The sequence below is a fragment of the Megascapheus bottae genome, chromosome 6 (genome assembly GCF_031878675.1).
Source record: "Megascapheus bottae isolate mThoBot1 chromosome 6, mThoBot2.hap1, whole genome shotgun sequence".
NCBI classification, from domain to species: Eukaryota; Metazoa; Chordata; class Mammalia; order Rodentia; family Geomyidae; genus Megascapheus; species Megascapheus bottae.
Genome location: NC_143514.1, coordinates 58686005 through 58707890, shown reverse-complemented (window position 1 = coordinate 58707890; position 21886 = coordinate 58686005). Strand labels below are relative to the sequence as shown.

At 45.1% G+C, this 21886-nt stretch overlaps 1 protein-coding gene across 6 annotated transcripts in view; it reads left to right on the top strand.

Moving 5' to 3' along the window:
* The window catches only part of Nfyc (nuclear transcription factor Y subunit gamma), a 58179-nt gene extending 44262 nt beyond the window's left edge, over positions 1-13917 (top strand). For 5 of the 6 annotated variants that reach the window (XM_090335106.1, XM_090335105.1, XM_090335108.1 and 2 more), the window contains 5 exons: positions 1585-1758; positions 5333-5491; positions 9274-9381; positions 11720-11779; positions 13043-13917. In XM_090335106.1, the coding sequence (XP_090191232.1) occupies positions 1585-1758; positions 5333-5491; positions 9274-9381; positions 11720-11779; positions 13043-13162 (621 nt within the window). In that variant the 3' untranslated portion in view covers positions 13163-13917. The remainder of the gene's footprint in view (positions 1-1584; positions 1759-5332; positions 5492-9273; positions 9382-11719; positions 11780-13042) is intronic. The other variant, XM_090335103.1, reaches the window with a different exon arrangement.
* Positions 13918-21886: the final 7969 nt, after the last annotated feature.

The following is a 21886-nucleotide window of genomic DNA, read 5'->3' as shown; positions in this document are numbered from 1 at the left end:
AGCAGTCCTACTTCCAGTCTCCTGAGCCTCTTGTCACCAGGCAAGCTCCATTACTACAGGAGACATTAGCTTACTTTTCACACTGGTCACAGAATCCTGTAGGTAACAAAAGAAAGTTTAGGATTTTTTTTTTCTCATACTGGGATTGAATCCAGAGCCTTGTGCTAACTAGGTAAGTGCTCTACCACGTAAGCCACATCTCATCCCAGGGACTCTTCTATTGATAATAGCTGTTAGAGTCAAGGGATTTGTCCTACCACCAACTTGGATTCAAAAAAGTGCTTTCTGTTCATCTACGTAAATCTGTTCATCATGCAGCCAACACTTCTTGAGTACCTCTTGGGAATAGCAGGGGAAGTTGGGAAGGTGAAAAAGAATATATTGCCCTTACAAGACTTACTTTTGAGCAGGGGTTAATTTGACATGTAGATAAAAATGTAATAAGGATAGTGTCTTGATAAATGTCACCTTGGGAAGCATAGCTTAGTCCACCGGGTATCTGTACCTTCAGGAAATGCCTTCTTTTCTGAAATGTAGAAACTTAACTTAGAACAAGAAAATGGGTTGATTTAGCTAATATTTTCACTCAGCCAGCCCATATGGTTGTATGTTTTTGTTGTTTTTGTTGTTTTTGTTGTCTAGGCAGTGGCACCATGTGTCACGGGTCACTCCGAATCAGATGCCAATGCTGTCAGTGGTCAGGGTCCAGAAAACCATGGACCTTCCGGGCCATAACCATGTTGTAGTGTGTGTAAACATCCTACACTCTCAGCTGTGAGCTCAAGGTGGCTGGGAGAGGGTTGTTTACTCCTTCTGCCATGGAAAACGTCAGCTGAAGAAGGAGCAGCCTCTTCACTCGGCAAATTGGACAGGACACGACCTCACTAGTCAGCCAAGGCAGCAAGCAGCCCAGCGGAGAGCTGTCCATCAGGCCCCCTGGGTTGCAATTCTGTGGCTAAGTACAACCAGAACTGGATGTGACGCCAGATAGATGTGCCCTCAATGGCCACAAAACTTCTGATGGACTATGAAAACCTGGGCACTTGCTACAGTGCTTTCCAACCTGACATTTTATTCTCAAATTCTAGTCCAGGAAAGAGCCCTGTTTGTCTGCTCTGCCATGCCCTTCCTGAAGTATTGGGAGCACAGTAAGAAGAGAGATGCCTGTTTGGGAGATTGGGGGCCAGCCTGAGCAGCATATTTGGGTAGCATCTTCCCAGTGTTAGCAGTTGGTGCTGTTCTCAGATCATAGGCTTTGACAGCCCTTACTGACAAGTGTGCTGCTGGTGCGTAGTTTTTAGTTACGGTAATTATTTGCCCACTTGCAACTCATCATGCAATGGGTGATTACTCAGTGCTTCAGAAAATTGGCTGTAAGTTTTGTGAAGCCTATGGAATCTGTTATTTTTAGTTTGATTTAGCACAACTGGTCTCTTCGAATTCCACTTTGCTTTGGCTTCAAATGTGGATAGCTCAGCATTCAGCAGGCAACTGCACATAGCCTGTTTGGGACAGAGTGGAAATTCACTGGCGGTTGCTGAGTCGATTCTTTTCTCCTTACCTGCTTCTCCTTCCACCCCACAGGAGGAGGTGCGCCAGTCCGTGACTCCTGCTGAGCCTGTCCAGTACTATTTCACACTGGCTCAGCAGCCCACTGCTGTCCAAGTCCAGGGGCAGCAGCAAGGCCAGCAGACCACCAGCTCCACAACTACCATCCAGCCTGGGCAGATCATCATTGCACAGCCTCAGCAGGGCCAGGTCTGTGACTTGCTGAGGGCTCTCACCTAGTGCCTTGTAGGTTTGTATGGGAAAAGCTTGTCTAGCACAGAGAGGCAGCCAATGCATTGTAGAGTACTGGATTTGAAGTCTGGAAACCTGAGCTTTCCCCTAATTTAGTCACCAAGACAAAGTGTTACTCTAATCTCTCCGGACTCTGTTACTTCATAGGTCAGATGATGAGGAAATTGCAAGGAACAAAATGTTCTCCCAAGATTCTGTGAGCTTAGACAGTTTAGAAGGAAATTAAAAAAAGTTTCTTCACTGTGCCCATGAAGAGTGATGGGATCTTTGTTTTTGTTTGTCAGTCTGGGGCTTAGACTCAGGGTCTGAGCACTGTCCTCTGGCTTTCTTAAGGCTAGTGCTCGACCACTTGAGCCACAATACTACTTCCGGCTTTTTCTATGTCTGTGGTACCGAGGAATTGAACCCCAGTCTTCATGCATGCTAGGCAAGCAGTCTGCTTCTAGGCCCAACTCCTGGCCCCAAATGGTAGGATCTTTGTAGAAAGTCTTTTCAGCAGACTTTATGTCTGCCATGTGTCTTTGCCAGAACTAGAGTTTGTGCCCTTTAGGGGGAGATCAGGCATTATTGCCAACTTGTATACCTCTCCTCCCATCCTAGGCATCTCTCTGTCCCACCATGTTTATGTCAGGTGACCTTCTCTTTTTACAATAGTAATCAGAGGATTTTTTTCTCTCCCCCATAGTACTGTTGAGAGCAGTACCATCCGTTGGGAGTCATGAGAGGCTGCAGAGGACTCAGTACTGTGAGCTCTGAATCCAAATTCTGTCAGTCATTACTTTATTTATTCATCAAACAGTGAGCATCCACTGTGAGTAAAGTCCTGTGCTAGGTATTGGGGACATAGCAATAATAAAAGTCATGATTTTTAGGAATTCACAAACTCATCAGGATACAAATACTTAAAGGTTATATTACTATTTAGAAAGAGTAAAACAATCTTAAAATTATATAGAAGTACGGGGCACACCAGAAAGAGGACCTAAGAAAGATGTGAACCTGGGTGCTGGTGGCTCATGCCTGTAATCCTAGCTAATCAGGAGGCTGAGAACTAGGGATTGTGGTACAAGACCAGCCCGGGCAGGAAAGTCTGTGAGACTCTTACCTCCAGTTAAGCACCAGAAAACTGGAAATGGTGCTGTAACTCAAGTGGTAGAGCACTATCTTTGAGCTGAAGAGCTCAGGGACAGTGTCCAGACCTAGAGTTCAAGCCTCACAACTGACCAAAAAAAAAGAACAAGAAAGATGTGAGGAGATATTAGAAGAGGAGGTGGTTAGGGAAGGCTCCTAAAGGAAATAAGAGTCTCTGAGGTAACACGGGAAATTTAAATAAAGCAGGGAAGGATGGTATTGACACAACAAAAGCTTAGAAGTGGGAGAAAAACATACAAGGAATGGAGCAAAGTACAGTCTGCATGTAGGGACCATCTAGGCAAGTCCAGGAAGTATTCTGGATAATTTGTGTGGTAATAAAAAAGTTAGGTTTGCCGAGAAGGACATTGCAATAAAGATAGATCGAGACATTAATTAAGACAATTTATTTCCTGTTCTCATTTATTTATTGTTTGTTCTAAATCAGACATTGATATTTAAGCAGAAGGGGCTCAAAGATGATCTCAGTCCAGTCTCCTCTCTCCCCCCCACCCTCAGGCATTCACTGAATCCTGCGGAGTCCTAAGGGACTATCTTTGGCTCATTCTGATGCTTCTGCAGTGGGGAGTGTTTACCTGCCAAAGGCTTTATCTTTTTACCAGTGAACTTTCAGTGAGGCCGCTAAGAGTTGGCTGTGATTGGCTGATCATCCTTAGAAGCCCAGGGCAGTTGTGCCTTGACAGCAGGGAACACAGTACATGATTTGGCAGCTGCCATGCTAGCACAAGCCCTCATTTTCCTGAAATGATATAGAAATACCTTGGAAATCCTCTTGGGAAAATTGGGTTGGTAAAGTACAATGATGAGTTGGCAACATTGCAATTTTTTTTTAAAGTCAGCGAGAATTTTATCTGTCTTCTCTGTTAGCCCAGACCTGCTCAGCCTGGAGCTAATAAGGCTTGGGAGGATAGAGAACTTGGTTCCTTCCAGCTGTTGTTTTACCATCCTACTGCTTCTGAGTGGCCTCTACTGGGTCATATCTCCCTGGATCCATTAGCAATGGCTGTTTCAAGTTGAATGCATATATTTTTTGCAAAAGGATACACATTAAAGCAAAGCTGAAAGTAATGCATAGTGTGGTAAAATGAATGCTGTTATCATCTGGGGACTCGTTTAGGAGGGTTGGGATAGACCTAAGTTGAAAGTTGTTGGCCAAGCCCACTACAGGTACTTACACTGAAAAATTGTCTTTCCTGTTTTCTAGTTTATAGTAATTTTTCCTTACCTAGTAACCCCTTACACCTTACCTGTGTTCCTAAATGTGACTCTAGACATAATGTTTTCTGGTAGGCCTCTGCAGTGAGAATTAAGAACATCAAAGTAGAAACATGACCTGAAGCCCATGATTCATTGAGACCTCCACAGTCATCTTATTGTAGTGATTCTGAACTCAGAACCTAGACAGGCTGTATCACAACTAAGTAGAAGAGAGACACAGAATCTGCCAATTCTCATATACAATTAGATAGAAATGTCTTAAATGCGAGATTTTGAGTTAGTGTCTGGTGTTGTGACTCTCCTGTGGGAAACCATGCTATAGTCCAGGGCAGCCATCTATTTACTATGGGCAGGAGTTGTTCTGCTGCTTGAATGGGAATGAAACCCACATGTGCTAGACCCAGCCTGGGAGAGGAGCTCACAGTTGTCATTTTCCTTCTACTGCTTTTCATAACTAAGAAGGAGCCCAGAACACTGAACTTAATACATTCATATGGGCCTCACTTTCTATTTTGTTTAGTCTTCCATATTTATCTGCATCAGGCTTGACTGACCATTTCTCAAATGAACTGTCATGATCACTTATTACTTCCTTTCTTACTTAGGTTTGAATCTAGGATGTTGTACTTGTCAGACAGACTTTCTACCTCTGAGCCAAGCTTCTAGCCGTGATTCTGATTTTTTTTTATATATATATATCATAAACATTACTGTCATTGAAGGGGTAGTAAAAAGTTGTAACATTGGAAGTAACATTTGAAGCACAATTTTGTTTGGTTCCCCAGGCAAATATTCTGCATTCTGAGCTTAAAACTCAGTTTGGCTTTCTCATCTTTCATTTCAGAGTTGATGGGTTTTTTTAACCAACTTCGAAAGTTGTGCAAGGTGATCGCAGTTTCACATGTTCTTCTTTCTAGTGCTTCTTGATCAGAGTTACCCTTCCCATCATTCTCTGTCCCATCTTTTTCCTCCTTTAGAGAGTTACTTTTAGCAGAACTGTAGACCTCAAGGAATCTGTAAGTTGTGTTGTTAGTATTGAGATGAGTTTAAACATTAATGGAGAATGTGTGTTCCTGGTTAATGTCTTTTTTTTAGCCACTTGGTAATCATGTGGGTTTTCAGCCAGAGCGCAAGCAACTTTTCTTTTGACCTTTTCTTCCAGACGACACCTGTGACAATGCAGGTTGGAGAAGGCCAGCAGGTGCAGATTGTCCAAGCCCAGCCTCAGGGTCAAGCCCAGCAGGCACAGAGTGGCGCTGGACAGACCATGCAGGTGATGCAGCAAATCATCACTAACACGGGAGAGATCCAGCAGATCCCGGTAAGCCTGCCCCAGACCTGTGTGGCTCTGTTGATGCTCAGCTTGTGATAGGAAGTGACCTTTTTACACACAGAACTGTTTTGTTTACCTGTGTACTATTATACCCCATCCTTTCCTCCGCAGCGTCACTGTTTACTCTTCACTTTATTTCAGTCCAGTTTCAGGTTTGCCACTGCGATGCAGCCCTTCTCTATTTCTTCTCCACCTACACAGATGGTTATGGCACTACCCCCACACCGGGCCCAAAGACCCTTCAAGGCAGGCCTATCTTTTGATTAGCAAGAATAAAAGGAAGGTAAATGGGGAAGGCCATAAATGTACTTGTTGCATATTTATGAGTAAGTTCCCAGTGGAGCGTTCAGTAAAGCCTATTTTTGGCTTTCATTTAACTTAGCCATGTCTTCACTGTTTCCTATGTGCCCTGAGGCATTTCACTTCTTAGATCTGTTAGGGTTTGTGTGTATATGCACACATGTAATTTGTCTTAACGCTTGCAAACTTGGTTACTTTGCCACCAGAAGCTAGGAAATGTATGTCACAGAACATGCAGACATATGTAGAAACTCACTTGGACTTGAGTAGCCATTTCCTCCTTGAAAACCCACAAAACATTCTCACCCACACCATTCCTTCCAAGTGCCCAGGCTATGCCTCACCTCATTGCTTCACTTCCCAAGACCTCTCCCTTGAGTGGCTCTTCTTTGTGTGTGTAAAAACCAGACCAAGGTCATTTAAGCCAAAGAAGAATCCAGTAACTTTTAACACTGGCAGCACAAAACTTTTACCTAGATGAGCTGCAGAATTTACAGTTTCATCTTCACTGGTCTTGGACACCTTCTCCAGAATCTGTTTCCAGACACCTCATGCCACTCAGCAGAGTGCTTCTAACAGCAATGATATTCAGGGCAAAAATGCCTTCTCTTTTGAAAGCCCAAGGGAAAAGCTAATTTGCTTTATAATTAGTGGAGGGGGGAAAAAGATGCCTGGCACTGGTGGCTCATGCCAATAATCTTAGCTACTTAGGAATCTGAGATCTGGGGATCGCAGTTCAAAGCCAGCTCGGGCATGAAAGTCTGTGAGACTCTTATCTCCAATTAATCACCAGAAAACCAGAAGTGGTTCTGTGCCTCAAGTGTCAGAGCACTAGCCTTGAGCTGAAGAGCTCAGGGACAGCACCCAGGCCCAGAGTTCAAGCCCTGCAACTGACAAAAAAAGAAAAAAAGAAAGAAAGGAAGGAAGGAAGAAAAAGAAAGGGAAAACTGTAGAAAGAAAGAAAGAAAGAAAAAGAAGGAAGGAAAGAAAGAAGGAAAAAAGAAAGAAAGAAAGAAAGAAAGAAAGAAAGAAAGAAAGAAAGAAAGAAAGAGAAAGGGAAAACTGTGACCCAGCCAATCTTGGAAGACTGAGTCGTGTATTTCCAGGGCTCTGAACTTAGATCTGAAGAGAAAAACTCCCTGCTTCTCTCTAAACTGCTTGGAGCCATTTAGCTCACAACCTTTGGTCATGTCAAACCCATTTTTGGGTTTCTGCAAATGGTGCTTTCCAGTGAGGATAGAAAATACCTATGATTTTCAGTACACCTTTCCCCATACCTGGGACACAGCTCTGGTTTTTCACCAGGGAGTCTTGTCAGTCTTAGCAATTAAGATTTCCCAAATCCCTTCCCAGATGCCTTCATCCCAGCAATCAACTTAGCATTGTCATGTGGAAGCTGCATCATGGCATTTGGTAGGGAGTTAAGCATGGCACAAGTAGCTCTTACTGGCATAGTCTCAGGAAAGAAATGACTGCCAGTCACATTTTACCATATTTCCTTTGAACCAGATGCTTAATAGGTTTAGATTTTGAATCCCCATATCTTGCTTTAAGCAGATAATTCTGGAATGATTTTCTAAGAATACAAATGACTTTTTGTTTTTGTTTTGTTTCTCGTGTGTGTGAGACAGACAGACAGACAGACAGAGACAGAGAGACTAGACCTTGAACTTGGGGCCTTGTATGCTCACTTGGCTTTTTTCGCTCAATGCTGGCTGAGTTCTTCCACTTGAACCACTGCTCTACTTTTGGCTTTTTGCTTATTAATTGGAAATAAGAGGTTCATAGAGACTAGGGATATGGCTTAGTGGTAGAGTGCCTGCCTAGCCTGCATATGAAGCCTTGGATTCCATTCCTCAGTACCACATAAATAGAAAAAGCTGAGAGTGAAGCTGTGGCTCAAGTGATAGAGTACTAGTTAGTCTTGAGCAAAAAGAAGCTCAGGGATAGTGCCAAGGCCCTAGGACTGGCAAAAAAACAAAACAAACCAACAACAACAAAAAAAGGCAAGGCACTGGTGGCTCATGCCTGTAATCCTAGCTACTTAGAAGGCTGAGATCTGAGGATTGAGGTTCAAAGCCAGCCCAGGCAGGAAAGTCTGTGAGATTCCAATTAAACACCAGAAAACGGGAAGTGGTGCTCTAATTCAAATGGTATAGCACTATCTTTGAGCTGAAAAGCTCAGGGACAGCACCCAGGCCCAGAGTTCAAGCCACACGATTGACCAAAACAAAACAAAACAAAACCACCAAAAAACAAAAGAGAGAGATTTGTAGACTTCTTCTGGAGCTGGTTTTGAACCTGTGATCCTCAGAGCTCGGTCTTGTAAATAGCCAGGGTTACAGGTGTGAGCTGCCAGTGACCAGCATATTGAATGGGGTTTTTGGTAATTTCAATCCATTAAGGCCAGAAGTCAGAGAAGCATTTGATTGAACACTGCAAGCAAGAGTATGGCTTTATTCTATGAGCATTTTCTTCATGGAAGTGAAGTTCCTGCAGTAAAGTTAACTTCTTGAAGGCAGGAAAAAGCTTGTGCTAGGGCAGAGACATGATGCTGTCAGTCTGAAGAAGCTTCTCTTGCAACAGAGGCAGGATGGGCAGTGAGGAAGGTGCTTTCTCAGAGATTAAATCAAATTGGCCTGGGCTCCCAGTCATTACAGTTCTTCCATCTTGGGTGAGAATGGCTGGTGTCTTCTGCTGGCTATTGTCTGCTGAGCCATAGATTGTCACATAATTGTGTAGTTCTTTCTGCACTGCCAGGTCCAGCGCACCAAGACTTTCATGGCACACTGGAGCGTTAAGAGCCTGAGTTAAGGCTTTTAGCACACAATTAAATGCAGCCTTTGGTATTATTATATTATTTAAGACTTAATTGTAAGCACGAGGGATTCTAAGGGCACTTTTGTAGCATTGGTTTCCCATGATGAGGTTTTCTCTGAGAGGTTTATTGATTCTGCTCCCCCTTGGGAGGTGTTTGGCCAGAACACTAAGGTTCCTCAAAGTCCCACAGACTCCCATTGGTCTTTGGCTCTTGAGGACAGAGATAATAAAGGAGGCCAGCCTCCTCCTCCAAGTGTGTGGCATGGGGTTGGGCAGAGCTAAGGCTGTCATGCTCTTAGTGGACAGTGGCATTCTTCACAATATTGAGAAATGTGGAGATGGAAGGGAAGGATGCCATGAGCATACTGATGTCAGAGATCCTTAATATAAATGCCTTGGATAGGCTCTGATCAACAGCCAATAGTCAGCAAATAATGAACTTGTAGCCATTCTGTTCTCACACATGACAAGAGCTGGGAATTTTTTCCATTGTCTATTTAGCATACTTCTATTTTGTGTTATGTTACTTACAGGGGAAGGGATGGTGCTTGCTTGGTTTTTGGCCTTTGGGCATGAAGAGTTGTAGAAAGTTTGCTTGTATGAGATTGTACTCAGTCTTCTTGGTCCCTTTATCTCTCTCCCTATTCTAGGTGCAGCTGAATGCTGGCCAGCTGCAGTATATCCGCTTAGCCCAGCCTGTATCAGGCACCCAGGTTGTGCAGGGACAGATCCAGACACTTGCCACCAATGCCCAACAGGTATGTACCCTAGAGATTCGAAGCACAAAGCAGCTGCCAGCTTCTGTTGGGAAATAATTCCTCGTTCTTCAGTGAGACCCGTCCCACTTCCTGCCCCCCATCTGTGTACCCAAGGGACAGATGGTAATCAAGATTGATTCATTGTGTTTCTGACAAAGGAATACAGGTAGAGGAGGCCTTGAGGATACCTGAAAGAAACCCACTGTGCGCTTGTACACATCAGGAAAGATTAAGCCTGGTCCCCAGGCTGTTCCCATTCTAAAATCTGAATGGCAGCTGTGCCCTCTGGGAAACATACGACCTCTACACACGACCCTTGCCGTATGCTATTGAAGGCTGTGAGTCACAGATACTGAGGGGGCTCCTCCTTCCTGGCCTTACGGGTGTTGAGTGACCTGGGCATAGTTTCCAGAGGATGGAGGATGCTGGTCAGGGGGAGGCATTGTTAATGGATTCTTCTGCCTCAGGCCCAAAAAAAGCAGCAATCGTTTAAGAGCTGGACCTGTCTGGCCCAGTTGCATTTCTGGTGATGTATCTATTGACAGTGGTGACAGAGCTGAGTTTGTAGAGCAGATCTCCAAAGATCTCATTTGGGAAAATAGGAGGAATGAGCCAAAAGCAAAGCTTCTGAGCTCCGCACAGACTCTAGGTTCACTAAAGAGCCGTTTCCATACCTGCTACCTGCTCATTTGCAGACAAGAGGTTTTCCAAAATTTTCTTGAGACTCACCAACACTGAGCTTTCAACACCAGTGATGTTCTTGAGTCCAGCTCCCTTTGTAAAAATTTTGCATATTTTAAAGTTTGTAAAATTCTTGAGATCCAAAACCCTTTATATGGCATTGAGAATAGAGGAAATGAGAAAGATTGTTGATTCCTCAGAGTTCAGTTTGGGACACAGAACTCAAGCTAGAAATTGGGAAGAGAAGAGGAAGAAGCAAGGTGAGGGGAAGGGGGTAAACAACCCCTGGGAGCAGTTAAATCTCTACAATAATACATAACACATAGTAGTAGATGCTCAGGTAAAAGTTTGTTAAGTCAAATAAACATACGTAGTTTAAAAGTATGGGCCGGGAGTTTGGCCTAGTGGTGGTAGAGTGCTTGCCTAGCAGGCATGAAGACCTGGTTGGATTCCTTCGTACCACATACATAGAAAAAGCTGGAAATGGTGCTGTTGCTCAAGTGGCAAACCTCTATTCTTGAGAAAACCCAAGGACAGTGCTCAGGCCCTGAGTTCAAGTCCCAGGACTGGCCAAAAAATAATACTAATAATAAAAGAAAGAAATTTTTTAGTCTTTGTTTGAACTGTGGTTTTGCTGGCTAGGTGGCACAGATAATCATATCTCTGAGAATCTGCTGTTTATCTCAGCCTCATTCAATCATTCTGTGGGCCATTTCTTGAATGGGTCCTTTGTACTTGGTGTCAAGAGAGAAAATATGGCTCCTGCCCTCAAACAGCTTATAGAATTGTGGGAGGAGAATGACCTAAATTAAGGAATATTAGTGAGAAGTCCTCTGTCAACTGTCTCCTTTCATGCCCCTCTTTTAGCATCACAGGTAAGCTGACTAGAGTGGTGTTTGGCCATCATGAGGACACTTGAGAGGACAGGCCTTACCTTGCAGGTTAGCTGTGACAGTTCCAGGAGGTGGCACTCAGAGGCCATTGCCAGCCAGATGTTCCAGGACATGCTTGCATATGCAATCTCCAGTTTCCTTTCCAGTTTATTATGCTACTCTCAGTACTTCCTACTATCTACGTATTAGTGGATTCATTTTAAAATTCCCATGAAAGATTTGCTGTAACCATCTCTTCTCCCATTTGGCTCCAGAAAGTTGTATGTTGCTGTTTGGAAAAAGTACTTCATTGGTTTGCCATGAGCTCTGCCAGTGCCAAGGCTACTGCTTGCCAGGGTGTTTCATATTCCCAGTCGGATAATCTAGGTGGTATCAGTTTGGTTTGGAGCCCACCTTCCAGATGTGAAAGGACCACATTGCCCAGCATTGGGCAGTCTGCTCTTAGGGCTTCTGCTCAAGACTATCACTGAATGCCTTGCATTAAGCCTGGGAACTGGGCATTCTCTCCTGCTCCATATCTGAAAATAAGAGAGTGGTGGCAAGTAAGAGGGGGCCTAGGAGCTATGTTACCGTGTACCTGCATGGTGCCAGCTGTTTTCGTAGCCATTGGTGCTAGGAGATGGGGAGCAAAACTCGCTTTCCAGTGCCTCATCAAACACCTGTTGTGTGTAGTAAGCTTCCTTCTGGGCATTTTGATCTTTCTGGGTGATGGGCTGATAGACCCTGCAGTTAACATATCTACTCTGCCCTGTCATGTTCCACAGATCACACAGACAGAGGTCCAGCAAGGACAGCAGCAGTTCAGCCAGTTTACAGATGGACAGGTAGGGTACTTACCCTGAACAGGGCAAAGGACAAGAAGTTGGGGCAGGGGGAGGAGGGGCGGGTGGGCCGGTTTGTGGGAGGTGTGTAGGTTTGGAGTTGTGTGGTGTTAGGTCTTGTCCTAACAGTGAGTAGATATGGAAGTTGTTGACATACAACTTGAGGGAACGTGGAACTATTTTACAGATTCATAAACAGTAAGAGCTAAAAATAATCTTAGATGTTATGTCACCCATACTTCTGTTTTACAGATGAGCAAACTAAGTCATAGGTTTGGAAAGTGCTTTGTCCATTTCAGTTTGTCCATTTGCACTCAGCTGTTAAGTACAAAGCCAGGATTAGCATGCAGGTGACCTGCTTGTCCTGCTTGTCCCTGCAGGAAACATCCTAAGCCATAACGCCTTCCAATAGCAGGGATTAGGAACAGGTGACCTCTTGAGCTCTCTGGGTGCCTGAGACTTAGTCCTTGCAAAGGCACTCAAGGAAGTGGGATGTTCCTTTTCATCCCTGACTTCTCCTCATGGCATGGTCCCAGTGATTACTGAGTATATGGCAGGATATGTCCAAATTCTTGATCTTTGATGCCTGGGAAGGGCAAAGAGCTAGCATCAACCAGTGTCTTCTGACATCAGGTGCTAAACTTTCATGCCAGGGTTCCTGTGGTAGTAGATCTTAGCTTTTTAGTTTCTTTTAAGGCCCTGAGAAACCAAGAAGCCAGTAGGCCATTAATTTCCTAAGTAGGCAAGGGAGTATCTATTCCACAGTTGTGAGACTTGACGATAGTAAGCCTTTACTACCTTTAACATGGCCACCTCTTTCACGGGGCCATGTAGTAAGTGAGGCTTAGCTTATCTTCACCCTGAACCAGATAATCTAAGGAAAGAATCGGGAATAATCTTACTGCCCCTGTCAATAAGAATTGCCAAGAACTGGGGAAAGCCGACTTGCAGGCTGCTGGTACAGTGCTTGAATTGATTGTGTTTGTCAAAGAGGAACAGCATGTAGCAAGCTCAGGGCTCCAAGCTGACAGGAGAGGCAGAGCCCATAGAAGTAAAAGCCATGGGAAATACAACAACCTTCATCTCCCATCAGGCTAGTGTCTCCCAAATGTGCTGTTCCCAGCAGAACACCACCCCTCCTCCCTCTGATGCCTTGCAGTGGTAGTAGTTGAAGTATCTGGGGCTCCCAACCAGCTTGAAGCCCACAGGGAGCTGTTTGCTCCTCTCCCTGGGGTGACCTCACTCTCTCCTCTCCACCCCTCACAGCAGCTCTACCAGATCCAGCAAGTCACCATGCCTGCAGGCCAGGACCTCGCCCAGCCTATGTTCATCCAGTCAGCCAACCAGCCCACTGATGGGCAGACCCCTCAGGTGACCGGCGATTGAGGGCCTAAGCTGGCAAGGACACCCAACACAATTTTTTGCCATACAGCCCTAGGTGATGGGCACAGCCTCCCTTCCCGAGGACCAGCGGCCTCAGCACCCCTGCAGGCTAGGACATTGGTGCACTACGCTCCGTGCCTGGGGGCCGAGATTCTTCAACAGAAAGATGCAATATTTTTTATTTCCTTTTTCCTCCGTGGAATCAATATTTCCATATATTGAGCTGTATGTCCAATGCTATGAAATGAGAATATTAAATAACATATTTATGGCATTTTCTTAAAGCACGTGGTTGAAGAAGTGTTTCTCCATTTGTTTTTCTTATTTTGGTTCTCACCACCACTTTGTAGGAGCAGATCTTCCTCTCTAAGGGTGCACAGTATTTCCTGACTCTCACAGCAGCTGCCACCCCAAGATTTGCCCCCTTGTTCTGCCCTCAGATTGAATCAGGTGAAGGGGTGTAGCTCCTTTTTTCCTAGTGCACCTTTCTGCTCCTCTCCCACCTGCTCTCCTCAGAGCTCTGTATTGGATCCGGGGACCGCAGAAATATTTCTTGCCTTTAGAGATGAAGTCATTCCTCGTGGAGAGCAATGATTTCATTCCCAGCTCTCTCCTCCCAGGAACTCAAGGAGACTAGAACTTTGTGCATTTGCTATCCTTCTTTTCTTTAAAAAAAAAATGGTGTTAAAAATTGTGCTAGTCTCCTTTGTTGCATGGACTTCAAACTGCATGAAATGCAATAAATATCATTTTAGATACTTTAGAGTCAGTTTTTGTGTCTGGAATATTCATGGAGCGTCATGGTTGGGAAAGGTTTATTTATCCTCAGATTGGATGTCTGGAAATACAGGACACACTTTTGAAGAGGACATGCCCAAAGCCTAAGGGAACTTGAATGCCACATCTGAGGTTCTTGGCCATTCTTACTGGTGAACTTCACAGCATGTTTGCTGTGGGAAAGTGCCCTACCTGTCTCACCTAACTGGACTGCCACATAGTGTCCAGTGGAGTTATGGCCTGCTTGGCAGAGGACCAAGAGGACAATCACTCTCCTGAAGAACACTGGCTTTACCCTGTAAACAAGGACTACAAGAATCTCTTGCAGTCCTACATGGCATAGGCTGGCCCTTTGAGCTGCTTTGTGTGCCTATGCTCATTACCAGAGACCAGCATCTTCCAGCAAAGTAGCCCCGCCCTTTGTCAGCCAGCAGACTGACAAAGGGTTTCTGTAGCCAGCATCTTGCTTCCCATCCATTGAAGAAGGGACAGAACTGGTGGTGAGCTGGCCTTGGGGACCTTCATCGTGCATCTTCACAATCTGAGTAGGGCCTGTGGCTGTGAAAAAAGCAGTGAAGACAAACACCAGGGAAAAAAGGCTACAGTTGTAAAACCATGGGAAATGCCCATGTATGGGGGACTGGCTCAGTGAGGAGGTGAGAAAGGGACAGAGGTTATCAGGCTGAAGCCTGATCTCACAGAATTGCCTCATCAAATGTGCCCATCCCCAAGAATGAGCTAGGGAGGCCTAATGGCAAGCTTTCATTGCCCAACCCTGCATGGAGAGAACATGTGAAAGGAAGAGCCCTGATCTCAGAAAAGGCAAAGCACTGCTGTCCTACTTCCTGACACTCTGTCTTACCTTGCTGCTCTTCCAGTCGTTCCTGAAAATCCGAAGTCCAAGCAGAACTGCAGGCCTGTTAGCAGGTCCCATTTTCCCATGGACTTCCATTCTTGTTTTGGAGATACTTCGATCAATGGTGATTGACAAGCAGCTGCTTTGCTGAGTGCGTTCCCTTTAAATGGACCTGCCAGCAGGGCCTATCCTGGTGTAAACAAACCCTTTAGTGCAGCCCTAGAGAGCCCCTATCTAATACCCAGCACGATCCCCTTACATCCGGAGCACTCTTTAAACATTTTTTCTAGCGTTTGCAGCATCCGTCCTGGTGATCTTCACAGTGACCCTGCAGGAGAGACAGGAAGAGGGATCATAATCCTTGTGTTAGGAGAGGCCTAGTGAAGTGCAGTGACTTGCCCAAGGTTACTCCATGAATTATAGGTGTGTCATTAAACTGAAACATGAGCCTTCTGATCCCTTGTGCACACAATTGCTGTCTTGACCCAAGAGCAGGACTTGACCTCACTGCCTTGAACCCACTGGCTGAGCCCTGAGTATGTGGAATAAATGAAGCTATTGGGCATGCTCTTGGGACAGCATTCTGGAGATTGGAGATTTCTAGGATTATGAGGAGAGGCTAGCTCCTTTACTGCTCAGATGTAGTAGCCACAAGGGGGCAGTATGCAGCTCTCAAAGGTGTGTTTGGAGCTCTTACTCCAACTGGAATTCTAGAAACTCTTGAGGGTAGGACCTGGTCTTTCAGTGGGTACTAGGTCTTTAGCCCCCTTTCTAATAAGATACTCTCTGGTGGGAAGGCTATTAAGAGACAAGGAGGCCTGGTAATTCTCTCCAGAATACTTATCATCAGAGTAACCAGATTTTAATAAGGACTTTCTAACAGCTCAAGTTCATTCAAGACTCCTTATCTTTCCAGCTCTACTTTCCATCCAGCTTCTTCTCTCCCTCTGCACTCTGTGCTGCTGTCACACAATTCCTGTTTCCCGAGCTGACTTCCATGTTTTCAGAATGCTGGCCCCAATGCCTGCTATGCACTTTTATTCCTGCTCTCACTTAGAATCTCATATGTCTGTCAGGGCCCAGTTTAAATGGCCCTTACTGAAACTTAACAATTCCTGGGATAGTCAACAAAGATCTCTTTGATGCTTCCATATCAAAGTTTACCGACTTATTTTTAGGGCTCACATACACAGTCATTCAGAAGATATTTCATTGGCATCTTCTATATGTGTCAGGTATTGTTTTGGTCATTCCGAATCCAGCTGAAAACAGGCCAGATGAGGTTCCTGCTCTTATGATTTCAGTAATTTCCCCGCCTGCTGCATGCTGATGATAAGATAGACAGGACTATCAGAGCTTATCCTTTGAAGAAATCTCTATGTAGGAAAATACAGCTGAAGTTTGATCTCTAGATGGATTCTCATTTCATTGTTAGTAGGTAATCTCTCCATTTAATAAGCAAGAGACTGAGACTCGAAGAGATTAAGAAAATGTTCCAAGGGCACTGCTGATCTAATAAAGCCAGGTACTTCAAAAAGCCAACTGTCTCAAGTGACATAACTGGCTTTGCCCTGATCGGTCTTGTCTTCTCTGTTCACGATTCTTTTTGTAAAGAAAGGCCAGTGGCTGAAGCCATCCATTGGCCAATAGGAGAGGAGCCTAGGATAGCCCAGTCAGTCACATGAGTAATTTGGGCATGGGCATGGCCTCCTCAAAGCCCCAGAGCCAAGCTGTTGGCATTACCCCTAGCTTAGATGTCATGCCACTACCCCAGTCCAGAAAGGGGACAGGAGGACAGCAAGGCTGGCACTCAAAGGGGAAAACCTGAGCTAGACTCTTACCTGGGCTGGGCTGGGCTCCTCTGGCTGGCTGGTGCTAAGGAGAGATCTGAAACAGCGTGGCATGCTCGCAGTGCTGAACCTCTTACCCCTTCTAGGAGTGCTGGCCTCCACTGAACCCCATGCCCTCTCCAAGCCTACAGCCCCTCCCCCAAGGCCCTTTACCTCTCTCTTTCAATGAAGGTCCGTAGGATAGAAGCTTTCCAAGATTTCGCACATATCCAAATGTCTTTATTTTGCCCTTTGATTTAAATGACAGTTTGGCAAGGTAAGGAGTTGTAGGTTCACAATTATTTGCCCTCAGCACTCTGTAGATGCTCTTCTGTTGTCTTTTGGCATCTGTTGTTGCTGATGAGAAGTTTACTGTCAATTCAATTATTGGACCTTTGTAGAGAATCTCTTTTTCTCTTTGGTTGCTTTTAGAATTTCCTCTTTGTTCTTGATATTCTACTCTTTTGACTACAAGGTGCCTAGGTGTAGTTTTGTTTTATTTTTCAAGATCTCTTACTGGGCAATCTGTGGGCCTTCTAAATCTAGAAATTCAAGACTTATTTCTGGAAAGAGCTTGGTCACTTTCCAATATCTCTGAACCTAATAATATATGTGCTGGCGTTTCTCATTCAGTGTTCCCTTATATATTTCATTGCCTTATTATTCTGTGTTTCAGTCTTGGTGAGTTCCCTAATTCTACTTATAATTTACTAATTCTCCCTTTCATTGTATTTAATAAATCCCTAGTTTGATGATTTTTTTAGGTCTAAGTATCTTTGTTCACTTCTCCATGCCCTTTTTGGATGTTTATATATCTTCTTTTATCTTTTAAGGATTTTTTTTTTTGTTGGTCATGGGACTTGGGCTTTTGGCCTGGGTGCTGTCCCTGAGCTCTTCAGCTCAAGGCTACCACCCTACCTCTTGAGCCACAGCACCACTTCCGCATTTCTAGTGGTTAAGTGGAGATAAGAGTCTCACAGTCTTTAGTTCCCAGGCTGGCTTTGAACAGCAATCCTCAGATCTCAGTCTCCTAAGTAGCTAGGATTACAGGCGTGAGCCACCACACCAGGCTTAAAGATTTTTTTTAAACAATATCAAACATCCTTTCCGATTGCTCCATGATCTGCAGAGCTTCAAGGATGAATTCTTCCATGAAAGAGATATCTCTTGAGGTGTTGTGCTTCTATATGTTAAGAGGTTTATCCTTGAGATAATCTGCAGCAATTTTCTTGACTGCCCTAGGATATGGAAGTGACTGAATTATATGTGCCCAGGCTGTGGAGTGCACCATACAGTCGTACATTAGTGTCTTAGCTTGAGTCTTTTTTCCATGGCATAGCTATTAAGTCCTGAGCCTCTAGCGCAAGGACAGATTGAGGTGTCATTATAGGAGTGCTAGTAAAGATAGTTTAGCACTGTCCTGGATCAAGAATTATGCAGGGATCTCACTGTACCTCTCCACTTACGAGGTTCCCTGCTAGATCATGATCCCTTCCTGCTCCCTTGATCCCACCCCTGCTCACCACCAGGAATAGCTTCTCATTCTTCCCTTAAAGATCTCTTGCCCTTGCTTTTGAACTTGGAAATCTTTCTTTCCAAAAGAAATATTCCAGCTTTTATCTTATCTAATTCATCCAGAAAGGATTCCTAGAGATGTCTGAGTCATCTTGGGAACTTTCAGGATTATGTAGGTTGAACCTTCCTTGATCTGGAGTCTTGCTCTCTGTCTCCCCACCATCTCACTGAGCCCCTTTGGTTTTTTCCTTGTTCTCCCTGAACCTCTCTCTCTTACCAAGAATTAACCATCTGGAAGTGGCACTGTGGTTCAAGTGGTAGAGTGCTAGCCTTGAGCTGAAGAGTTCAGGACCAACACCCAGGCCCAGAGTTCAAGCCCCATGACCAACAACAGCAACAAAAAAATCCATCCATTTTCTGAACCCTTTTCACTGCCATTTTATCATCTCCCTCCTAGAGCTCTCACACAAGTTTCTTTGGCCAAGAGAGTTGGGAATGTCTTTTGTATTCACTTAAGTGACTCAAAACAGTCTTTCCTCCGTGTACCCCAACAGCTCCACTGACCAAGCATGGAACCCACCAGTGGAATCCTGATCCTATTACCTTCCGCATGGTCCTCCAGCAGTAAGCAGGAAGGATCCTGAAGGTAGAGGAGCAGAGGAGGCACCATCCAAGAAGGAATGGCTTTGACTTTCATTTTCCCATCACCTTCCTCCCTCTTTCTCCTCCAGGTGGGCTCCCGTCCAGCCCATTAGGATCAGTGGGGGCTCACTTTCACTGAATTCACTGATACTGCTGTTTCACATTTCCTGTGGCTCTGAGCTGACTAGTCTGGCTAGGTTTTTCTCCACTGAGGTCAATGGCATACTCAGAAGAGAAATTCCCTAGTCAAACAAGTCCCTCTCATTTGTTGGTCTAAGTTTTGTCCTTTGGGTGTGTATGGGGGGAGAGGAAGGCAGCCTTCTAGTTCCTTTATATCTGTTGATCTTGGTGTATTTCCAGAGATTATAATGCCATGACATCATGCCATGAACATACTCCTTGCCAGTTCTCATCTGAGCAGTAAGATGTTTGTTCAGCTGGGTGAGGTAACTCATACCTATAGTCATAACTCTCAGGTGGCTGAGATCTAAGTATCATGTGTGGTTCAAAGCCAGTCTGGCAGGAAAGTGTGAGATTCTTATCTTCAATTAACTGCCAAAAAGCCAGAAGTGGAGGTGTAGCTCAAGTGGTAGAGCACAGCCTTGAGTGGGAAAAGTGCCCTGGGACCTAAGGGATAGTGCCCAGATCCCGAATTCAAGCCCCAGGACTGGCACAGAGAAAAGAAAGAAAGAAAGAAAGAAAGAAAGAAAGAAAGAAAGAAAGAAAGAAAGAAAGAAAGAAAGGAAGGAAGGAAGGAAAAGAAAGAAAGGTAGAGAGAGAGGGAGAAAAGAAGGAAGAAAGCAAAGAGGGAGAGAAAGAGAAAGAAAGAATAAGAAAGGAAGGAAAGCCAGGTACTAGTGGCTCACTAAGAAGGTTGAGATCCGAGGATCACAGTTCAAAGCCAGACAGGGGAAAGAAAGTCTGCGAGACTCGTATTTCCATTAAACTACCTAAAGAGCCAGAAGTGGACCTATATGTAGCTCAAGTGGTAGAACACTAACCTTGAGTAAATGAAGCTCAGGAACTGCACCCAGGCCCTGAGTTCATATCCCAAGACTGGCACATAGGAAAGAACAAGAAAAAGAAAAAAAAGTGAAAGACTGTTTAGAGGAGGACTAATAAGGAGTGTGTTTAGTGGCTTTGTAAGCCTCTGCTGATTTGTGACTTTTCATGCACTAATGCATTCCACCCTCCTGAAATCTGGGGAAGTGGGGAAGAAATAGAAGGCTAGGTTTGGGAACCCAGCCATGATTTGAATTGCAAGGCTTTTCCTGCCCCTGGTGCTGCTGACCTCCATTATTGCCCGGGTCTTACACTACACCCCTCCTGGGTTATCTTCTGGGAAGTCTCAGCCTCTACAGCAGGCCCAGGCTCAGGCCGTCTTTCCTATCCACACTGGTGTTCCAGCCTAGCATTCAAGGCCTCTCGCATGTCCTGGCTGCAGTTTGTGCTTTCTCTTTTGCCCCAGCCCTGCACTTCACCAATACACATTGCAACCCTGAGGTCAGAAGCTCTCCTAGGCAAGTGTACATGGAGGCGTGAACAGTGTTACAGGCTTGCTCGGATGCTCCAAGAGATAAGAGTTAGCATTTAACTCCAGCAGCAGTGAGGTCAGCTGCAGGCTTTGCTTGGACTTTTCTACCCAAGTTTCTACTATTCCTGTCCCCTAGAAGGTTCCCACTTGCTATTGTTAGTGAGACTTGTCCCTCCGTGGGCCTCTACCAAACTCTTAGAGCAGTAAGAAAATGCAGGTTGTTGGGCTGGGAATTTGGCCTAGTGGGAGAGTGCTTACCTAGCATGCACCAAGACCCAGGTTTGATTCTTTGGTACCATATATATAGAAAAAGCTGGAAGTGGTGGTGTGGCTCAAGTGGTAGAGCTCTAGCCTTGAGAAAGCCCAAGGACAGTGCCCAGGCCCTGAGTTCAAGATCTAAGACTAGCAAGAAAAAAAAGAAAAGAGAAAATGCAGGTTGTGTGTGTGTGTGTGTGTGTCTGTCTGTCTGTCTGTCTGTCTGGATCTAGGGAAGGAGGGAGAGGCATGTGGGCAGAACCTCAACTTCACTTCAACCAAAGATTATTGAATACTTGAGTGCTTTTCCTGTTTGTGTGCCACCTTGATTCTGTTTGTAAGAAGTACTCTTTGCTCATAAGGTCTGAAAATGACCAATTTAAGTCACTTCAATTCCAGAAGATTCCAAACTCCTGATAGGCTATGACCACAATGACAAGTGTGAACCTGGCCCCAAGAACCAAAGTCCTAACTATTTCCATTGGGAATTCTACCCCCTAGCACAAGTGAGTCCTAGAAAGCAAACATTGACCACACCTAGCTCTCCTCAGTCCCAGCACTGACCCCAGTACCACATGCCAGCAAGCCCACTGGCTGTATTTAGTTGAGTCCAGCTCTTCCCTAAGCCCCAACTCTCTCAACAAAGGACTGCTGTTTGTCCCCTCAAGATAGGGCCTGGCACACGTGTGGTACCTGGCAAATGGAAACACTCTACCTCCCCTTTATCCCCTCAATACTTGCTCCATTGATGGATGATGACAGACACAGTGATGGATCACAACCCATCAAGGAGCTGCCCCCTTTCTCGAGGGAAACTGAAGGGCAGAGCTGGAGAGAGGTGTGTGCTCAGGGGACAGTGACTGAGTCTGGACATTGCAGGGAAGATTAAACAGTGTCACCAGGGAGGAGTATAGGCCTGTGGGTAGAGGCAGGATCAAGGGAACAGGTGTGGGGGAGAGGACAGGGAGGGAGGGAGAAGAAGTAGAAAGGGAGGGAGGGAGGGAGGGAAGGAGGGAGGAACTTGCAGCACTGCCATCTCCCTCCAGCAGAGAGGCCAGTTAAGAGAGCCCAAGACAGCTGCCTGCTCAGAAAAGTGCCTTAGTCACTAAGGGTTGCCATGAGGCAAGTCTACTCTCCCAGTCATGTCCTGGGAATCCAGATGGGGGCAGGAAAGCCACTGCTAACACTCAGTGGCCACCTGTCATCTCTGAATGACTTTTTCCTCTGCCTTCTCCATTTTCCCATGGACACACATACCAACTACATTTTGCTAGGGTCTTCTAGAATTATCTCCCCTTCTCCCCCTGAGGAGGTGTTTC